General features: G+C 30.4%; 1 protein-coding gene across 5 annotated transcripts in view; it reads right to left on the reverse strand.

The window, feature by feature from the left end:
- LOC140056895 (docking protein 5-like) overlaps window positions 1-19,760 on the reverse strand; it is a 66,675-nt gene that overhangs the window by 9,869 nt on the left and 37,046 nt on the right. For all 5 annotated transcript variants that reach the window (XM_072102417.1, XM_072102415.1, XM_072102414.1 and 2 more), the window contains exons 3-6: window positions 11,419-11,641; window positions 1,491-1,607; window positions 722-911; window positions 75-201 (exon numbers count right to left, since the gene is read on the reverse strand). In XM_072102417.1, the coding sequence (XP_071958518.1) occupies window positions 75-201; window positions 722-911; window positions 1,491-1,607; window positions 11,419-11,641 (657 nt within the window). The remainder of the gene's footprint in view (window positions 1-74; window positions 202-721; window positions 912-1,490; window positions 1,608-11,418; window positions 11,642-19,760) is intronic.

A 19,760-nucleotide genomic window follows, 5' to 3' on the forward strand; every position in this document is an offset into this window, starting at 1 on the left:
GCAAAACAGATTTAGCAATATCTTTCTATACTTTAAAATAGTAAAAAACCAAAGTTTGTAATTGTTTTTCTTACATCTTTTAGGCTACCATTCTTTTGGTGTGATATAGCCAATGCCATTGATAATCTGTGCACCCTCTGGTATATCTCGTGACCATGCGTCGTAACAAATGTGAATAAACCTTCTCCTGTGTGACAGTTTCTAAAAATAGATAAATACTGAATATATAAGTATATAACATGGTGGTTAAACATGGGAAAGTGCGAAAGTAATAAAACAATATGTATAGTTTAGTCTAGTTTCCCCATTACCTAGGGGATTGTAGGGGTGTAGCAGATGTAGCTTGTGTTTTTCAAATTTTGAAGATCCAATATCATTAAAAAAAATAAAATAAACATAAATTAGTGGATAAAATATAATTGTTTATATGAATAAAATGGGTGATTTGATCTCTGTTGAGTGCGAATTCATTTTAGAACTAGTTGAGGGTGTCAAATAGTCCAATTTGATTCCATACAAGCATGTATGGTGTAATGGTCAAGCAGAAGATTCCAGGTTCAAATCTTGGATGGGGTGGCTTTTTCTCATTACAATTTCCTCACTTTCATACAGTAGTTGAAAATTAGCTGGCGAGTTTGGAATTTCTTTTATATCTGTCATAATTCATATGATAACAATATTATAATAAGACATTTATTATGTCAACAGTATATATTCATACCTGCTGGATTCAAGTAGGAACCTTTGGTTATCTTTGCCATATCTTCGTAATGAGTACAGTGGCCATGTGACTAGCTTTAATTTAGGATTAATGACATCCCACAAGTTGACGCTATCCTCCGTTACCTGCAAAGTGCATTCTCCTGAAACCGACAGGTGAGATGACGGTTGCAAAAACACATGAAAGCGCTCTGTAATAAAAATAGAAAATATAAATTGTCATTATAAGATATTGAACCCATTAACTACGACATAAAATAATGTAATAAACAGCTAAATGGGTTTTAGATACATTAATACGGAGGTACTTTTGAAAGCATTACTAAGATAGTTTTTAACAGTTAATGTGCGCCGAAGGATACGTAGACAGTTGACATTTGCAAAAACAGAAAGAAAAAAAACATGATCATTTTGAAATGTAACGTTATCTCAGTGATAGACAAGCACATTTTGTGCAAATACTTAAAAAATTAAGATGACATGACTTTTTAAATTTATCATCTGTGACAGCAGAGATTGAAAAGGGAGAACTACGCGCCACTTAGACTACTACGCAATTTGAATTGTAAACTATAAAAAAATATATGACAGAGAACATGTAACTTAAGATAAAAATCTAAATAAACGAGAGAAAAAATCATGATAAAACGTTTCAAGCTTTATTTCAACATCATCACGAATGATAACAATCTTTAGTTACTTACTATAATGAATGCATCAATTGCTTACTTTTTTTGGAGAGAACTTGTTGAGGAGTAAGATAAACTTACCATTTTTTTCACGTTGTAATCCTGATAAGAGAATGTCTGGTTCTCCTGCCAGTATTCCACAGTTCTCTGGACAAACCTCCATTGCGAAAGTCTTACACCAACTATCAGCTTCTACATCTGTACAAAATAACAAAATCACCCATAAACATTATGCTAATTAAAGTAACAGAGACAGCGTCGTTCAAAGACCAAATAATGATAATGATTATGAACAGGCTTGAATCACGTAATTCCTATAATGAAAACACAACAAAATGCCTAATTTGTAAATGCCAGCAGCGGTGCATTAAAGGTGCTGTTAATCTTATAAAACCATGCTTCAGGAAAATTTATTTGAATAAAAAAACATTTTTTAAAGAAATTTAAATGGATATAAATCATCTTTTATTAAACTATTTTTACAAAAGTCACTGTCAGAAACCAACAACATGGTCTGTCAGGGAGATTGTTTTAGCTGATTTTGATAAAAATTATAAAGAGTTTAAATTTGTTTACAGTATTTTTTTCCAACTTCAATCTAATGTCGCTAAAGGCTTTTTAGAAGAAGCATATTTGATTTTTTTTAAAGTAAATTCAAGGCAGACGATGATAAAACACTTGGAGGTATTTTGGTTTAATACATCTTTATAGAACATTCGTACAAACTAATGTTTTTCCTACTTTCACACTAAATAATGTTTTTGCTTCATCAGAAAAACTGCCACAAGAAATCAAAATGATTAGAAACAAATGTATACAAATGTTATAATTAACAATGTGTAGAGGCAAACTGAAGAAAATTGACAAAGTCTATCAAAGAATAATGAAAAAAAAAAGTGTACATTACTCAAAACTCTTCTTTTCTTGAAATATTTGGCATTACTGTATATTGCAAATTTATAGGTAAAAACCTTGATCAAATAAAATCAGACTTTAAATATGCTATTTTGTAGTTTTAATAAAGTTAATCACTTTCGTAGAAAAAAAAAATGAAAAAAAAATTATGTTTTCATTTATAAAATGCCAACATAAATGGTTAAATTCAACCAAAAACCCATTGGCTGGTAGCCAATTTGACCATTTTTTTGCTTTAAATTACAGTTTTTCAGTTTCTTTCCATCCAATTTTTGGTCAAAGTGGATAACTATTATGTTACATTAAAATGGCATATTCAACAAAAAATGTGTTAAAATTATTTTTTCAGGGGGACAATACATCTTTAAACAAGTCTTTGGGAGTTGTGTCTTGAGAAAAACATCTTGACATCTGACAGGATTTTAATCCAGGATCGCCGGCATCAAAACCACTATAAGCTACAACCCAAATCAATTTAATTGTCTAATCATATCTATTTATTACTTAATATATAAATGAGACTTGTATAATGATTGAAAATAAACTGGAAAAATAAACTATCGCGGATAAAGAATTTAGCACAGTATTTTCTATTAAGATTACTACACAAAATGATATAGTATAAAATGTATTAAAGTTTGATTAATGTGGTTTTTATTGCTGGACAATGTAACTAGTTTTCTTTCTCTTTGCATAGTTGGATTAAATCTCAGCATTCCAAATGATACTAAAACAAGAGTACTTCATAACTATTGAAAATACAGTATTACAATTCAAAGGAAAAAAATGTAAGATTTTATAGGACGGTGGACGGTGACATCATTAGCCATGCGGCAGATAACAGTGCTATCAAGTATCATTGCTCATACGTCTCCAATCACAATTTGCCATTCCACGACTGGCCAATTCATTACTTAATGCATTCATTCATTATAGGCCTAGTTTTTCTCTGTATTTTTAAGACGCATTTTAAAAGTCAGCGTATGACCCTGAAATCTGACTACTGAATGTTGTGAATTATCGTAGTAATGAATAGTGATAGGGATTCTGGTCATATTTGCGATCCACATGTAAACAATACGATAAAGATAACAGACTTCAAGCTTGATAATAATTTTAAATATGACAGGCGTATAAAATAACACGATTGCTATTATCTAGCCAATTAGTCAGCCAATCAATCAAATAAAACAGTGGTTTATCTAGGAGGAAAGTGGGGGATTGAGAGTGGGGGATGAAGAGTGGGGGATGAAGAGTGGGGGATGAAGAGTGGGGGATGAAGAGTGGGGGGATGAAGAGTGGGGGGATGGAGAGTGGGGGGATGAAGAGTGGGGGGATGAAGAGTGGGGGATGAAGAGTTACTGTATATTTAATGTTAAGATGCAGTCTGCACCACCTGACTTTACAAAATCATTTGCATAGAAGAAATTGTTTTCCTTTTATATTTATCATCGAAAGAAAGTTACAGGACATTGAATTTCATATAAAACATTTTAGTTTCCTCGCTTGTTTTATGTTATATATTAACAGTGCCATATACTACAGTAATGGATTGTTAATATTATCAAATTAATACTTTGTGAATTGTTTTTTTATACATACTATTGATAGTTGGTACAGTTTATAATTAAAGTTAAACGTCAAAAACTGTAAGAAAATATCACCAACTTGTTTGATATAAAGATGCAAAATCAATTCTTGGTGAAAGGTTTGATTTTGTTGGGGTTTTTTGGGGATATGTGGGGAAGAGGGTTTGAAGTTTAAATTGAATATGATTTTATCAACATACAATGTGATTGCCCATGTGACATTGTTAATATAGGCTACAAAAAATGCCACAGTGATCAAGGAAATAAACATCAAAGAAAATGTCAAAAGTAATGAGTTACCTATACTTTAATGGCAAATCAAACATGCAGTATACATATACTATTCGCCTACATGTTTGCTACCTACTTCAATACACAGAACATGTGACATATGATTTAAACAGCATAATTTACCATTTCCTGAAGTAGAAGGTATATTAGAGTAGCTGAATAGAGTACTGTAATAAAAATGTCATTAAATGTAATTAAGACACTAATAGCTAAAATGATAATGGATATGCTGTATAAAAACATGAAATGCACCTAATTTTTATTAGGTATTTTGTGTTTAATGTAATAATCAATATCGTGAGTAGAAGCTTAAATAATAATGAAAGCTCTCACGCACTACAGTATGTGGAAATATTAAATATGAAAACAATATGAACCTGTGGAAATTAATTGCCTTTGAATAGAGTACCGTAAACAAATAAGGTAATAATCAAAATCGTGAAGACAAGATTAAATTATACAGGACACGAAAACTCCCACACAATGTGAAAACAGTTTCAATGCAAAAAAATCTGAGCCGATATAAATTGCATTTGAATATTGAACAAATAACTAAGATAAAATTGAGAGAAGAATATTACAATGAATATCAATGTGGATAATAAGAACATTTTTTGAAGTGGTACACAACTTTACATATGAAGCAAAAACCAGTGTCAGATCCAGGATTTTGAAATAAGGGGGAATGTGGGGCGGGGACATGTGGGGCGGGGACAGGGCCTAAATATGATAAAATGAAGTGCTGAACAGAATTAAATCCTATGTTTCGCATTATCATTTCCAAAATTTAGGAGTGCAAACAATGCCATAAAAACAAAAAGAAAATGAATGGATATAGAATGACTGTTAACATTTATATTAAACTCAATAATTTATCAATCATTGTTACTAATGGGATTATGATCTAGCATCATAATTTCTACACATCATAAATTCTCTTGACTGTTTTGGATAATTATTATGGTGTGTCTTTGTCTATAGACTGAGCATGAATCCAAACCTAATCATTTATATAGCCATCAATCCATCATCCTAATCTCTTCAGTGAACAACCAATGAGAATAAGCCTCATTAAACACGGCCATGGTCAAGGCCTACGAATTCTTGCAGAAACTGGCTAATGACGTTTGCTCATAATGTTTGATTTGTACACTGTCAAACCATATGCTGTATGATGAATGTGTACAGATGAACTGCCCTCAATGTTGGAAAGTATTTCTGTCCGAATTGTTCATTTTTACTGGATATAATGCCCTCAGGTAATTATTTTAACTCTCAGTATAATAGTACTAATAATTGACTTCTTTTATTGTGATAACAAAATATCATATTAAACATTTATTTAACATTATTTTGAAAGCAATTTATTAAACTATTATTCTTAATGTTTGAAATAGTAGGTACAGCTTACAGAAAACAATTTTACTAACAAATCAATCATCGTTATTAATGTTTTCAGGTGAATATTGTCGATTAGTTCATAAAAAGAGACAAGGAACATCTGTCAGGGGTAACAAAGACCCCAAGATGTTTACAAACAACGAGACATTTGATTAAAGAGTTTATGGGCAGGTGACATTTTTTCTAAAACTAGAATGTTCACAACATTGTCCAGGTTTACCTAAAAGCAGGTATCAATGTTTGATCGTGGTTTGATAATTTCTCGAAAATTTTTTTTCAAAGTAAATAAAATAAATAAAAATGAACACTTTTCTTATTTTAATTGTGGATCACCAATTCATAGTTGTATTAGAATTAAAGTTGTTCAAGGGAAGTAAGCGACTGCTGGACTGGGAGGGAAATGTCAAGAGGCAGAGTCAGTTGTGTTTCAAAGAAATAGGTTATTAGTATTAGCATACTTCATATGTATTTTAATGATATTCTTGTAATGCAAATAATTAATTTACAATAGGTCTAGTAACTAATCAAAGTGTGTTGACTGTTTAAAGAGTGGTCAGATTGATGTCTGACAGACTGACCAACCGTCTGACAGCCTTGCAATTCCTGAATGATTTAGCTTGATCATATCAATAGTTTACATGATAATTTTAATATTTTGGACCTGTTGTATAACAAACCCATCTAGTATAGTATAAATTAAAGTTGTGAAAAGGGGTTATTTGAATCAAGAAAAAGAGTTAGGTCCTGTTTTTGCAATTTAAAAAAATGATTAATAACTGCATGAATAAATTACCCCCAATTTCTTGGCAGAGAAACAGCAAAATTGCATTGCGAAAATAATGGTTAAAAACATCAAAACGATCCCTCTGCAACTTTTAGCTTCAACCACAAATAATGTTGATTTTGTGACATAAGCAATTAGTTGTACAGTATATAATATTTTTTTACATAATGTGAACAATCTGTTAAACTTTCTAGAACATTTTAAAAACATGATTATAGAGTTCACTCATTGACACTATGCAATACTGATTAATAGAAGATATTAGCTTTCTTTCTGCCTTAGGAAGCGGTCTAACATTACTACCATAGCTATTAGCAATGGTAAATAATAGCTTTCATAAAGCAAGTCCAAGAGCCAATTGCTCTACATTTTGTGTTTAATAGAAAAATTTTCCTGCGGCATATTGATTTGTGTAATTGAGTGCATTTATATCTATCAACATGTTATATGTCTTGCTTTCATAAAAAATTCAAAATATTGATGTTTAGTCTAGAATTGTATGCTTGTTTTACACAATCTTTGTAAGTGGATCAGGTAATTGACAATTTATATACAGTGATTTGAAAATGGATTTGAGAAACATATTCATTCATAAGCGAATAGAAAACGAGAAAGAATGTATTAAACAAAACTAGAGTTATTTGCATTTATTCCATCTAAAGTCTATCACACATAAATGAATATAATAAATTGGGTTTAATGTACTTATTCCGATGGAATGTAATTAGATTTAAGGGCTCCAGAGTATTATTATTATATAGGTTGAAAATGATGAAATCAGAATTAATTCTGAAGGAGAATAGTTAAATATAATGAATGTTTATGGGTTGAATGGAGAGTTGAAAGTTGATTTTTTCAGAACCAAGTTAAATAAGGCATTTAGGTTTTCAGATGTAAAAGTTTAACCATTAAATAATAATTTTGTTTTCCTTCTGTAAATATAACTTGTTTACTATATAGTTTTTTTAATGTATTGTATTGATATTTTTAATGTTTTATATATTGTATGTGTTTTTAAGCACCAAGGAAAACAAATTTCATGTTCGCCTGGTTGTGTTCATGACAATAAAGATTTATCTTATCTTATTGATCTTAGTTTAAACAATTCCTTAGCCTATATATGATTTTGACATGGTTGTTACCAGGGTTACTGTAAGTATAAGTAATGTATAAATAATAAGCACCGATCTTTTGAAGACAAAACATTATCTAAGATCAAAAGTTATTTCATTCATTTCATAATTTGACAACAAATCTGAATAGTTTTTTTCTATTGATCAAAAATACAAACAATTAATTGTCTACTGGTATATTAAAATGAAACCAAAGTATTGGTACCTGATAAGTACTAACAGGCTGTAACACAAAGTTTTTGCCAACAATAACCTATTTTTTAAACTTAATAGTTTATATGATTTAAGATAACAAATATCTTTATTGAGTTATTTAAAACCGTACCCATCAACCCCCATGTGCACTCCATCACAATTCTTATTTACTATTTATCACTAATAAGTTCCCAAAAACACAAGCTTCGTGGTCATATAAATTATGATAATTGTAATTAATAAATTATAATTGCCAGGTTTTAGTACTCATTTTGATTGCTGTCAAGATAAGATAAGATAAGATAACTTTTATTGATCCTCAAAAAGGAAATTCATTGCTCGTCATAATAACAAAGAAAACACTATAAAAACAAATATAGCATAAAACCATTCATATAAAAACATCTAAAAAATTACAATATAAAATTATCTTCTTGACTTCCTGTTGTACTGGATGATACCGGAGGGAATAAAGGATTTAGCAAATCGATTTGTTTTCACACTGAGGAGCCTCAATCTACCACTTGGATTAAGTTGGTCTATGATCACTTTGTGGAGAGGATGAGAGGCATCCGACTCAATGCGTTCGAAATCTTTCTGGAGGTGTTCTAGGTGCACATCGGTAAAGGAAGGCAGTTCCAGACCAATCATTTTACCAGCCCGACGGATGAAAGTTTCAAGGCGTCCTTTATTCCCTCCGGTAACATTACCAGCCCAACAGGAGAGGCAATACGTCCAAACACTACATATAACGGATCTATAGAACGAAAGTAACATCAAATCACAGGAGTTAAATTTATATAAAGTTCTCATACAATACATTCTGGGACTTAATTTTTTGCTGATGAAGTCTATATGGTCTCCCCAGTAACTCTGCAGATAAGAGCTAAGTACTAGATCAAGAAATATCATCATTAATTTTAGTTTGAAGTCACATAACAAGTTGGTTTGAAATTGTTTGAAAAATGAAATTACACAGACCAACAGTGGTATTGGTAGTCTATGAATGCCGCTTACCTGTAGAAACTGACAATAGCCAATTCTCCTTGAAGAGTAAAGATATAACTCGAAAAGTAGACACCCCTCTCCACAAATGGTATTAGTCAATGAACTATGCCTCAAGTGGTAGCCTCCCCACAAACCACCATCATCATTTCTTTTGGGCTATCTATTGTTAGTTTATCCAGGAAAGCTAGGCACAAAATAGACCAATACCTTTTCCAGAGTTATAATACATTGTGTAAAAACTACAAATTGAGGCTCGCTAAACAGACAGTACAGATCTAAACACTGATGATAACAAAAATAATAATTGTTTTTTAAATGTAATAAAGACTTTTTTCCAATATTTGGACATTGCAAAACAGCACTAATTTACTATTTCAAGTAAATAATTGAAGGCCTACATTACATATATTTTTAGTTTAGATTTTTATGATGTAAAAATATATTTTCATGATAAATCAAATAATTCCTATATAATAATTTGATTTATTGTCATAACCTACATTATTTTAAACTACAATAAAAAATGACTTTAATTTGTTTTAATTGTCAAGATTCAGACAGTCAACTACAATATTAAGGAGTGTATGTAAGGCTTGCTATATGATTGCTTAAACTTGTTTAGCCCACTGTAGTTACTGCAGTAGTAGAACAGAATTAGAAGAAGTTAATAGATTACAGTATTGACAAATGGTAAACTGGTATTTGGTAGGGTATTTTGAAACTGTAAATCTTGCTCTTTGTATTTGCATTGCTGTTCTGATATTGTAATGGGTGCACCGCCCTCGTGGCTGATAGCCACTGATTTAATAGTGTAATTTTCCAAATAAATTATTATCAGTATTAAACACAGTGTACAATTTTCAAAGTTTCTATTTATAGAAATCAGCATTTCTGTTTATTTTAAATGAAAGCATCATTATTGATAATGAGATATAATCTAATGTTGTTTTTTGTTTAGAGAATAGAATTACAGGTAGTAAATAAAATATGTAAAATTTGTCTAAACATTGTATCCTATCACAAGGTGTATATTCATTATTTTATAATTTAGTGTATGTGTTTATTAACTTTAGCTTTATATAATTTAATTATATATTATGAAATATGCATTATTACGGGATGTGTTGCATTCCAGGACCTTCCTGCGGTTTTTTTTATTGAAAGTTATTGTAATATTCTAGAATAAGCCCATTCCTATAATAAAAAATTCAAATATGATTAATTCATTTAATTAAGTAATTTTAATAATGAATTAACATATTTGTATAATGAAACGATGACTAAGAGGTGAATGGATTAGTGAGTCACATGTCATTAACCCTATGCTAATCCTAATCAATCAACAGTAATCTGTATGGCTTTTTATGTTCCTCAACCTTAATCCTCAAGAGTATGGCTTACAAATCCCTCAACCTACTACAACCATCTATCATCAGCGATGCTACTTAGTTGAAATAAATGCGTATGTACGTGCAACCCTATTACGTTATACGCTTCTCTAGGCTGGATTAAGTACCGCTTTAATCTTCTCCCAAATGACAACCAAAAACCACTTTTACCATGACGATAAAGTGATTTTATTTTTAAAATATTACTTTCTATATCATATTTATATAGATTTTAAAACATCCTGTTCATATTCCATAAATTTTGAGTGAAAATTAACTCATAAATTCCAGAAAGATCGTAACATCGAAAACGTACATACATTCCTGCTCTCACCTAGGCATCCATTCCTAGATGCATCAAAAAAGAAAGTCTAACTGATGGCACACCAAACTATAGAATGGTTCCAAGACACGACTATCTTTCAACTTTAGTTGACAGTAGATTGAATTTTTGTTGTTACGAATCGAGTATTGTAATAATATGTTGATGAATTTTATGATGACGAGTTGACGATATATTTATATAGACATATTACACAAACATATTAAAAATAAACTGTATAGATATTATAAGGAAGAAAAGCAAAGGCATTATAGAGCAGCTTTTTCGGAATATATATACTGTAATAGCAAGTATATTAATGTTTAATTATTTTTGTACATTTTAGGAGATCTTGTCAGAGGTATCCAACTACATAATTAAATTGGTAAAATAGTATTGGGAATAAAAATGAGGCAAATAATTTTATTTCTAAGCTAGCGTACAACGGTACAACATATATTATATTGAATTCCTTGAGTCGAATATTTATATTGGTTATGCTTATATAACTCATAAATATTATACTGGCAACAGTCATACATATTACACGAGCCGTAACTTGCATAAACACTATAATTTATTTATTACAGATCACGTCTACAAATATCTATTAAAACGGTCTTAATATCTCAAACTGTATACATGATCAGATCCTAGTTTCTTTAGCTGTAATTTAATCCTGTTTTTACATAAACATTCTGTTTACAACACTATCAGTAAATTTAAATTGTAGCAAGAAGAGGAAAGACATTTCTGATAGTGTTTTGTTAAGAGCCTCGAGGAGACAAACATGTTTTTTAATTAAATGTAGAAAATCTATGTTGTAGAGGACGAGTGCATCGTATCAAACACACAAGTAAAGCATTTCATGATTACATATACCTGTGCACAATAAAACATACAGCAAGTCATCTGTAAAATATAATAAATGAATAATAGCTAGAGATAACAATTAATGCAAAGTAATCAATTCTAATTTATACCTGAATCGCATACGAACTGTCTGCAGGAATTATCGCTGAATGTGATTATAACGCCATGTTTCTTCACGTTTGATGGAAGCCGAGCGACCCTGATCACATGATCCAAGATGATGATCTTGTGGTAACCACGGTGATTTGCACACCGCTCATCCATGAACTTTTCTAGTCTCTTTGGTCCAGCACTTGAGGCCTTTTTGAAAACTATCCATCTTTTTTGCCACACCTAAAATGATAATATTTTATTTATGAATTAGGTTTGATGAATTAATTATCCTCTTGGAATAATATTTATAAAAAATAAAGAAATATTTTAATATTCTACACAACAGATTTTTAATAATTAAAAGATTCTATATTGATTAACAATTGAAGTACATATATTTTGAAAATAGATGAAATTTAAATGAATAAGAACACAAACACATACAGAGAGCAATAATCAACACAAGTTGTAAAATGAATTTAACGTGTTATGATTAGAACGATAATAATTATCAAGGACATGACACAAATTTGATTTGTTACAAAAATCAGTCACAAATGCTTATCAAGTAATAAAAGGCAGAGGTAAACTAACACCGGAAACAAACCAACACAAGCATAACACAACAATCCAACTTGTGTATCCTATAACTATTGTACCATATAAACAATACAACTCAAATAATTATCCGAATTATTTGTCCTAATCTGTCAAAATGAACGTGATGCCCTAAAGGCAAGTTTCCTTCCCATTTGTTCTGCTTTGGAATGTTCATTCATGCCGCATGCTGAAAAGGGAACGGGAGAAAATTATAAGGGCTTAATATTATGGATAAATGAAGGCTAATTTGAGTTGGTTGATCAAAACTTGCGCAAATTGCTTGATTGAACCCATTCAATGCAAAATCTTGCTTGGTAGTTAATAAGCTATTAGGGGAAAATTACCTGGGAAGAATAAGCTAAGTCTTGGTTTGGGTAATTACTAGTCTCTTGATATTTTTCATTCATACAGAGTGTAATTAAGTACTCCTTTAAAGTATCTCTTTTAGGATTAATGAAGGTTGTATTATGAGAAAATGTGAGTGTATACAAAAAGCTTATATTTACTAGAATTCACAATTACCATTTACCAAAAAAACATAGCAGGGGGAAGGAGGTATGATGAAAAATCTAATGGGATTGGAAGATTAAAAACACAAATTTATATTTATGAATATTGGACAATAAAATTCAAAAAAATTCAATTTATGTTTATATTCACAAAAATTATAAATAAAAACGTAAAATGCAAAATTATGGAGAGCAATGGTAGAAGGATAATATAATTATTATAGTCCAAGGAAAATCAAACTGAAATTGTTACACCTCATGTGTACTTTAAACAGCCGGTAGTACATTTTTCGAGACATGTAGGGGTTACCCTGGTGTACTTCTAATAGTACACCATCACTGCAGTCACTGATCATACTAGGTCCTCTGGGAGACCGTCTTCGACTGAAGAGGTCATTGCTGCATTTTTATGCTCAAAATTAAATTTTAAAAAATCACAATTAAAAGCATTTAATTAAAATTCATTTAATAGCATCTTCCTGCTTGGCACAACTTATTAGATATTTTGCTCTTATTTTCTTTTTTCTACAACAGCAACCTCTCCGCTAGGCCTATGGATTTCATTACTTTAAAATAGAACATTTTAATGTTCTATTTTAAAGTAATGAAAAATGAAAATGAAAATGAAAATTTTCAATCAATTTTTGTGTACTAATTAACAATTAAACAACTAAATATGTAGTAACCTATAGTAGTACTATTAATTTTGAACAACTCCAGTTGGTTCAAATTTAATTATTCCAAGAAGGTAATTTGTTTTTCATTTGATACAGCCATGAAAATAGAGCTAAATTGGGTGTATAAATGCGGTATAAAGCAAGGACAAACACAGGATGCTATTCATAAACTTCAAATTTAAAAACTAAATCTTTCAAATACTAAAATATGTAATCTTTTTATGATAGTTAAATTACCAAATTAAAAACATGCTAAAATAATTGGTAAATAATTTTTTGCATGCACTATTTTATAATGTAATTATATTAAACAATTCATATAATAATCATTAAGAGCCAATAGGCACCCCCTCTTATTCATGCGATTATATTTACAATTATATTGTCTGCCGCCGTCTTTGCAATAAAGATTAACAGCGAAAAAGGCTTGTTTTTCTTACCGCTAGAGTAAGCAATAAAACCAATGAGGTGAAAAGATTAGCCCAGGTTAGTAATAAGCTAGCGTTTTAGGAACCATTGGCTCTCAGACGCATAACAATTAGAGAATTATAGGTATAATATTCATAACATAACACCTCGTACCCGCAAGTACATTCAAAAGTTGTCAATGCGGTGATATTAATGGGGAATTTGATCACAAATAGTCATAAACATTGATGATAAGGAGCATCCAATGGGCAAAATATAATCACTCTATATAAAGTCATAAAATGGATTGCTAGACGATTAACAGTTATAATATGGATAATAAGTAATGTAATGATCATGAAGGAATATGTAAAAATTCATGACATCTCTATTTACACATTATGTACATTATATTGTAGTTGGAGACAAGATAGATGATTGTAAATTCATGAATAAATTAATAATTTACATGTTTCTGGATTTATGCCTTTATATAGATATAGAGGATATACAATCAAGAATATACTTTTTGTTTCTACTTTTAAACAAACTGATTTCTTTTTAACTTTGTTGTTTTTTATTTGAGTGGAACAGATTTATTATTCAGATGGTTAGGAAGGAGTTTGTTGATTATTAGGGATTATGTTTATATATTGGTTTTTAAAATAATCAATTCAATTCATCTTTATTGGTCTAATTCAAATAAATCAGAAACAGACATAATTGCTGCAGATATAAAATTGGTTCAAACATCAGAACGTAATGGTTAAAACAGTTACGATATTTATAACATAAGACTCTTGTAATCCTTTTATATAATAGGAATACTAAAACATGAATGTTAGATATTTTCGCCTATAGTTTGTTCTCACCATGATGGTAATTCATGTTGTAACCATCATGCAGAGCACGCAGCCTTACGCCTTATTAACACCAGCTTCGTTTCGTATCCTCTTGACCTTATCAAAACATCGTTAAATTGGGTGATAACAGAGCTAAGCCTCTCAGCATCAAACCAGTGCACTACCACTGATAAATAGATTGAGCTAGTAGTATGATAGTAAAGATGTGAAATTAGAATAAGGATTAAAGATGATTTTATCAGACACACACGCATAGTTCCCACGAAACAGGTGTGAAGTCAAATATGGTTAATAATAATTTCTCTTTTGCTGCAAGGTAAAAATAATTTGTAAACCAACTGTTATCTATCGCACTCTACAGTAGGTATGAAATTTGTTCTTCTCAACATCTGCAATCCAAACGCAATGTATGAAATAATCAGTTTTTAAAAGATATTTTATTGAATTGAAAAATGTTATTCATACTGGGAAACCTCTTCAGTCAAAGACTGGTCTCCCAGAGGGCCCAGTTATGATCAGTGGCTGTGATGTACTAGTACATCGGTGTAACCCCCTACTCACCGAGAAAGATGTACTAGGTTCTTTAAAGTGCACATGAGCTAGATGTGTACACCGGACCTATGGTTTATAGTCCTTATCCGAGAAGACTCGTTCTACCACCAGAACTACAGAACGAGTGAGCGAAACTTTGCCGATGTTATGTCTTCGTAATTACCGCTCGGCCACTCAATATTTTTTTTTAAATCTATTATTATCTATTATCTTAAAAATAGTAATAAAAGCACTGTTCTTCATGGAATCTCTACTTCACATATTTGTGTATTGCCTTCTTTAGTCAGTCAAATAAGATAAGGGGTTGGGGGGGGGGAGGTCCTTTGAGTGATATAAGATAAAAATGAATGTTGGCATCACTAAAGACATATTAATGTGTATTTACATTACATTTCTAAATTGTTTTCTGATTACTTTCATTATATAGAACTCACTAATAATTATCAAGTAATTAAAAATAAAGCTTTTCATTTGCATATCTTTCAAATTAAACATAAACATCATCAAATACACATTTTATGTCTATTTCCATATCCCCATGAATCAGACATTGATTTCAAACCGAACCCCTGTAGATCATTTGAGTATGCATTAAAAAAGTCTCATTCTAACAAGACAAACAATTACGACAATATGATGTGCTGGCACTCCACTACTTCCAAATATCAAACATACGCATCCTGAAGGCTACAGCCGAGGGCTCCCACATCGCACCCATCAAACAACAATCTCTTTCAATTGTTATTTTACAATTTACTGTCGAATCCACTACCATAGTTGATTACATACCACCATTTTTTAAACAACCCCACGCTGGCGTCTCAATCCCCTAAGAATTCTAATTAACAAATTAGACAGACAATATACCAATGCAACCTGTTAATTGCATGCTTGCATAATAGCATCTTACAGATTTATCTCGGCCATTGTCAATTGTTAATGCATTACAGTCACAGCTAAAGTACTTTAATACAAAGTGCATCTTCAATGAAATGATGAAAAGGTATAAATGTTCTCATTATTCAAGTACTCCTATATTATTGGTTAAAATAGCTGATACAATATAACACAATACGAACGCTTTTTTATTCTAGCTTTTTGCTATTATAGAATCTGAACTATATAATTATAATACAGTACTATAGTAGAAGACTGTAAAGTCTATACTTTCATATATACATTATACTAGTGTAGTCATAGAAAACGATTCTCTTGACATTTCAGTACCACATAAAATATGTAATGAATACAATGTTGATTTTCTTGAATTTACTCTGAGGTGTAATAAACTATAGTAGTAACGAAGGGGTGCACTGAACCGTAACATTTATTTTGTTGCAGTGTATTGGTATGGTTCAAATCCTATCTTTCTATGGAAAGCAGTATGGCAGTGTATTGGTTCAAATCCCATCTTTCTATGGAAAGCAGTATGACAGTGAATTGGTTCCAATCCCATCTTTCTATGGAAAGCAGTATGATTAGAAACTATTTTCCAATGTCTTTTGAGGTGTGTTTACAAAATCATATTCAGAAGTGTGAAAATTAGCATTTTATACAATATTTATACGGATTATGTTCTGCTATTTCATAATGATAATACAATAACATATCACTACATCTCCATAGCACTATGTTGACACTTTATCCAAAACCTGAGGGTTTCTACTTATCAACTTTATGTCTATAATTCTTAAGAAAAAAAATTGTTATTTTCCGGTGGCGTCCACGATGGCAATTTCTTTAATAAATTGAAGTACTCATACAGTATCTCATACTGAATTCAGGTCTAAAGTATATTGACGTCAGTATATCTAAGGAAAGTTCACATTGGAAACTCATAAAACACATACCTCAAAGCCTATGAAATAAACAAGATTTTGTAGTTGTTTTTTGATTAATAACTGACCATAAATATCTTATTCAATTACTGAAAAGACCGCTTTGGGAAACAATCAACAATAAAAAATAGAATTTCCTTAATTTATTTCACTATTAAATGTAATTTAATTTATCAAGTATATTTGATCTGGGCTACAATAGCATAGTTAGTCTACCGTACTTGTCACGAATAGTATTAAACCATGCTTTATTTTGTTACAACCAACTAAGTCATTTAATTTTGTTGTACAATTTAACTTAATTTTTAGGTCTAACATTAATGTCATAAATGACCAATATATTGGCCGTTTACGAAACTTAAAGTTCTTGGGATGTCGTCAAATATCTGTCATTAATCATTCCTTAACAGATTTTTTAATGGCTGTCCATCAGAATTTATCAGAGCCGGAGTTTGGAAACGTGCCGTGTCCTTTCAGATAACCCCAGGATTTTTTATATTTTATGTCAATCATATTACGTTTGCAAACAAATTATATATGTGATCCAGTTTGTTCCTTTGTTTATTGCTGATCAGATTAGAAATTCATATTCGCAGACGTCAGTGCCAGAAGATTGTCCAGATTCTTAAAAATGTTTTAACCATAGCCTTAGATGAGCTAATGCATACGTAAAAGGTTTGATATTTAGTATATCTTGGGTCCTGTTTCTGCTGAAAATAATTATTAAGTGTGCGAATAAATTAACACCAATTTAATGGCAGCAGAAAAAGGACAAATTTTCAGTAACTGGACATTAAATAACAGTTGAAAACACCCAATCGATTTGGTGTTAGAACGCCATTTAATTGGTTATTACTGTGCAACTCTTATCTGCAAAATGCAGTCGATATAAAAATTATATTTTAATTCTATTTTTAAATAAACAGCTTACTCGGTGCTATGCTGAAGAAACACCTTGGATGAAGTGGAGGGGATGGGGGTTGGGGAACAGTCATTTGGTCAATGTTTGTACCTTCCTTGATAATCTAGAAAAAGGATCCTACATGTAGCTTAGTACATATTATTGATATTATTTATTTCGTAGGCTTTCATTTCATGCTTGTGTAATCATAGTAAAGAGGTCACACATAGTACAACTTTAAGTTAACTCAAGATTTTATCAACTCTATTCCTCTATTAAAGCAATTGTTCCTAATTTCTATAAGGTTTTTCTGATTTTGCCACAGGACTAAAAAACAATGGATGGTGCTTGAATTCATGGTGAAGAAAGTACACAACAACTTTCAATGGGTCAATACCAAAGGAGTTATTATATCTGATACACTAGACAACAAAAATATAAAAATGCTTGAAGACATACATACTGTAAAGTCATCAACTTTAAATTGTAAAAATATTTAAGTATTCATGCAAAATTTAAGATTTTTAATTTGATAAAGTTGAAATTACTTTGGTTGTTTTGTTTACCACCTATGATTACAAATAGAAGCTAGTTTGTCACCTTCTGATACATTAAAACTTGTTGATTTGTAAGAAAGATAAAGAAGTTTTAAAAAGTTTGGAATTGTATCCAGATTTAAGTTGATAAGGTATCTGTTTATTTAGGTTTTAAAAAAATAATAAAAATAAGTTTATTTGATTTATCAATATCGTCAACCAAAATCAATATTATAAGTGTTATAAGTTTGTCTTCAAATGAAAATTTGCCATGATGAAATCACTTTTGAATCTGTGCCTTCCATTACTAACGCACCTGAAGACAATCTCCGTAATGTACTTTTTATTGTATCATTAACGGCTTAACAACATCCCATCTAAAGGATGAGGCAATGAGAATAAGCATCTTGCCTAAGAATTGATCAATAATTATTATGCAGGGACTTCAATATACAATGTATAGTATATAGTTTACACAATCTAGTACAGTACTTTGAAATTAATATATTGCACTACAGGCCTATACATACTAATGATAATATATTACTTATAACTGAATAGTATAACATAGATTGTTAAAATATTTATTATTAAAATATTATTATTTAAATAAGTTTATTAATGTATTTATGATATGTATAGTGACATAAACCAGATATTATGATGCAAATGTTTAATCTCATAGATTGATCCTACAAGATTGAATAAAAGATTTACTAAATAAATATTTAAGTTGATGAATAATGTATATTAAATATGGTTTATTCGGTCAAATTATTATTGAATCAAAATGCATAATGAGTCTTTCAGATATGCGATCATCATAACCCAATAAAACCAGAGTAATCTTTTATTTTAGTATGAATTATCAAAGTAGGTCAGTATTGGAAACGTGTTAATAGCAGTTAGATTTATTGAAAACAATGAGATGGCTAATCAGAATATGATGACAATGTTGCACCATCATCTATAGTGTTATAGAAATAGAAAATATTTTGCACAGTTTTTAGATTAAAGTCTGTGTAAAGTTTATGTTTGTCTCTGTTGGGACTTGCATCACATGACCCCATCACATGACCACAGAACATGGAGAGTGGAAGCAAAATTTTACAAGTGACCATCATCATATTAGTTGTTTGTAAAAAATATTCAACTATTTAATAAACTGGCTAAAATCGTTATTTTGCCGAAATACTCCACTTGTCATTCATTCGGTATTTCACAAGAGTTTCAATTCAATTCAATTCAACGTAAACATTTATTTTCTTTGTTTCAATCAATAATAAAACAAATGAATAAGGTATTAAAAAAAGTAAGTACGGGTTTCAAATAATACATTTCATGAATATAATATATAAACACGACAGGAAAAGAACATTAGTTCTAAACCACCCGGTGATATACTGAAATTTTAATTAATTAATTTGAAACGATAAAGATGAGGAAATATAATATAAATATATAGCCTATATAGA

This window comes from Antedon mediterranea, chromosome 8, assembly GCF_964355755.1.
Source record: "Antedon mediterranea chromosome 8, ecAntMedi1.1, whole genome shotgun sequence".
Lineage (NCBI taxonomy): Eukaryota > Metazoa > Echinodermata > Crinoidea > Comatulida > Antedonidae > Antedon > Antedon mediterranea.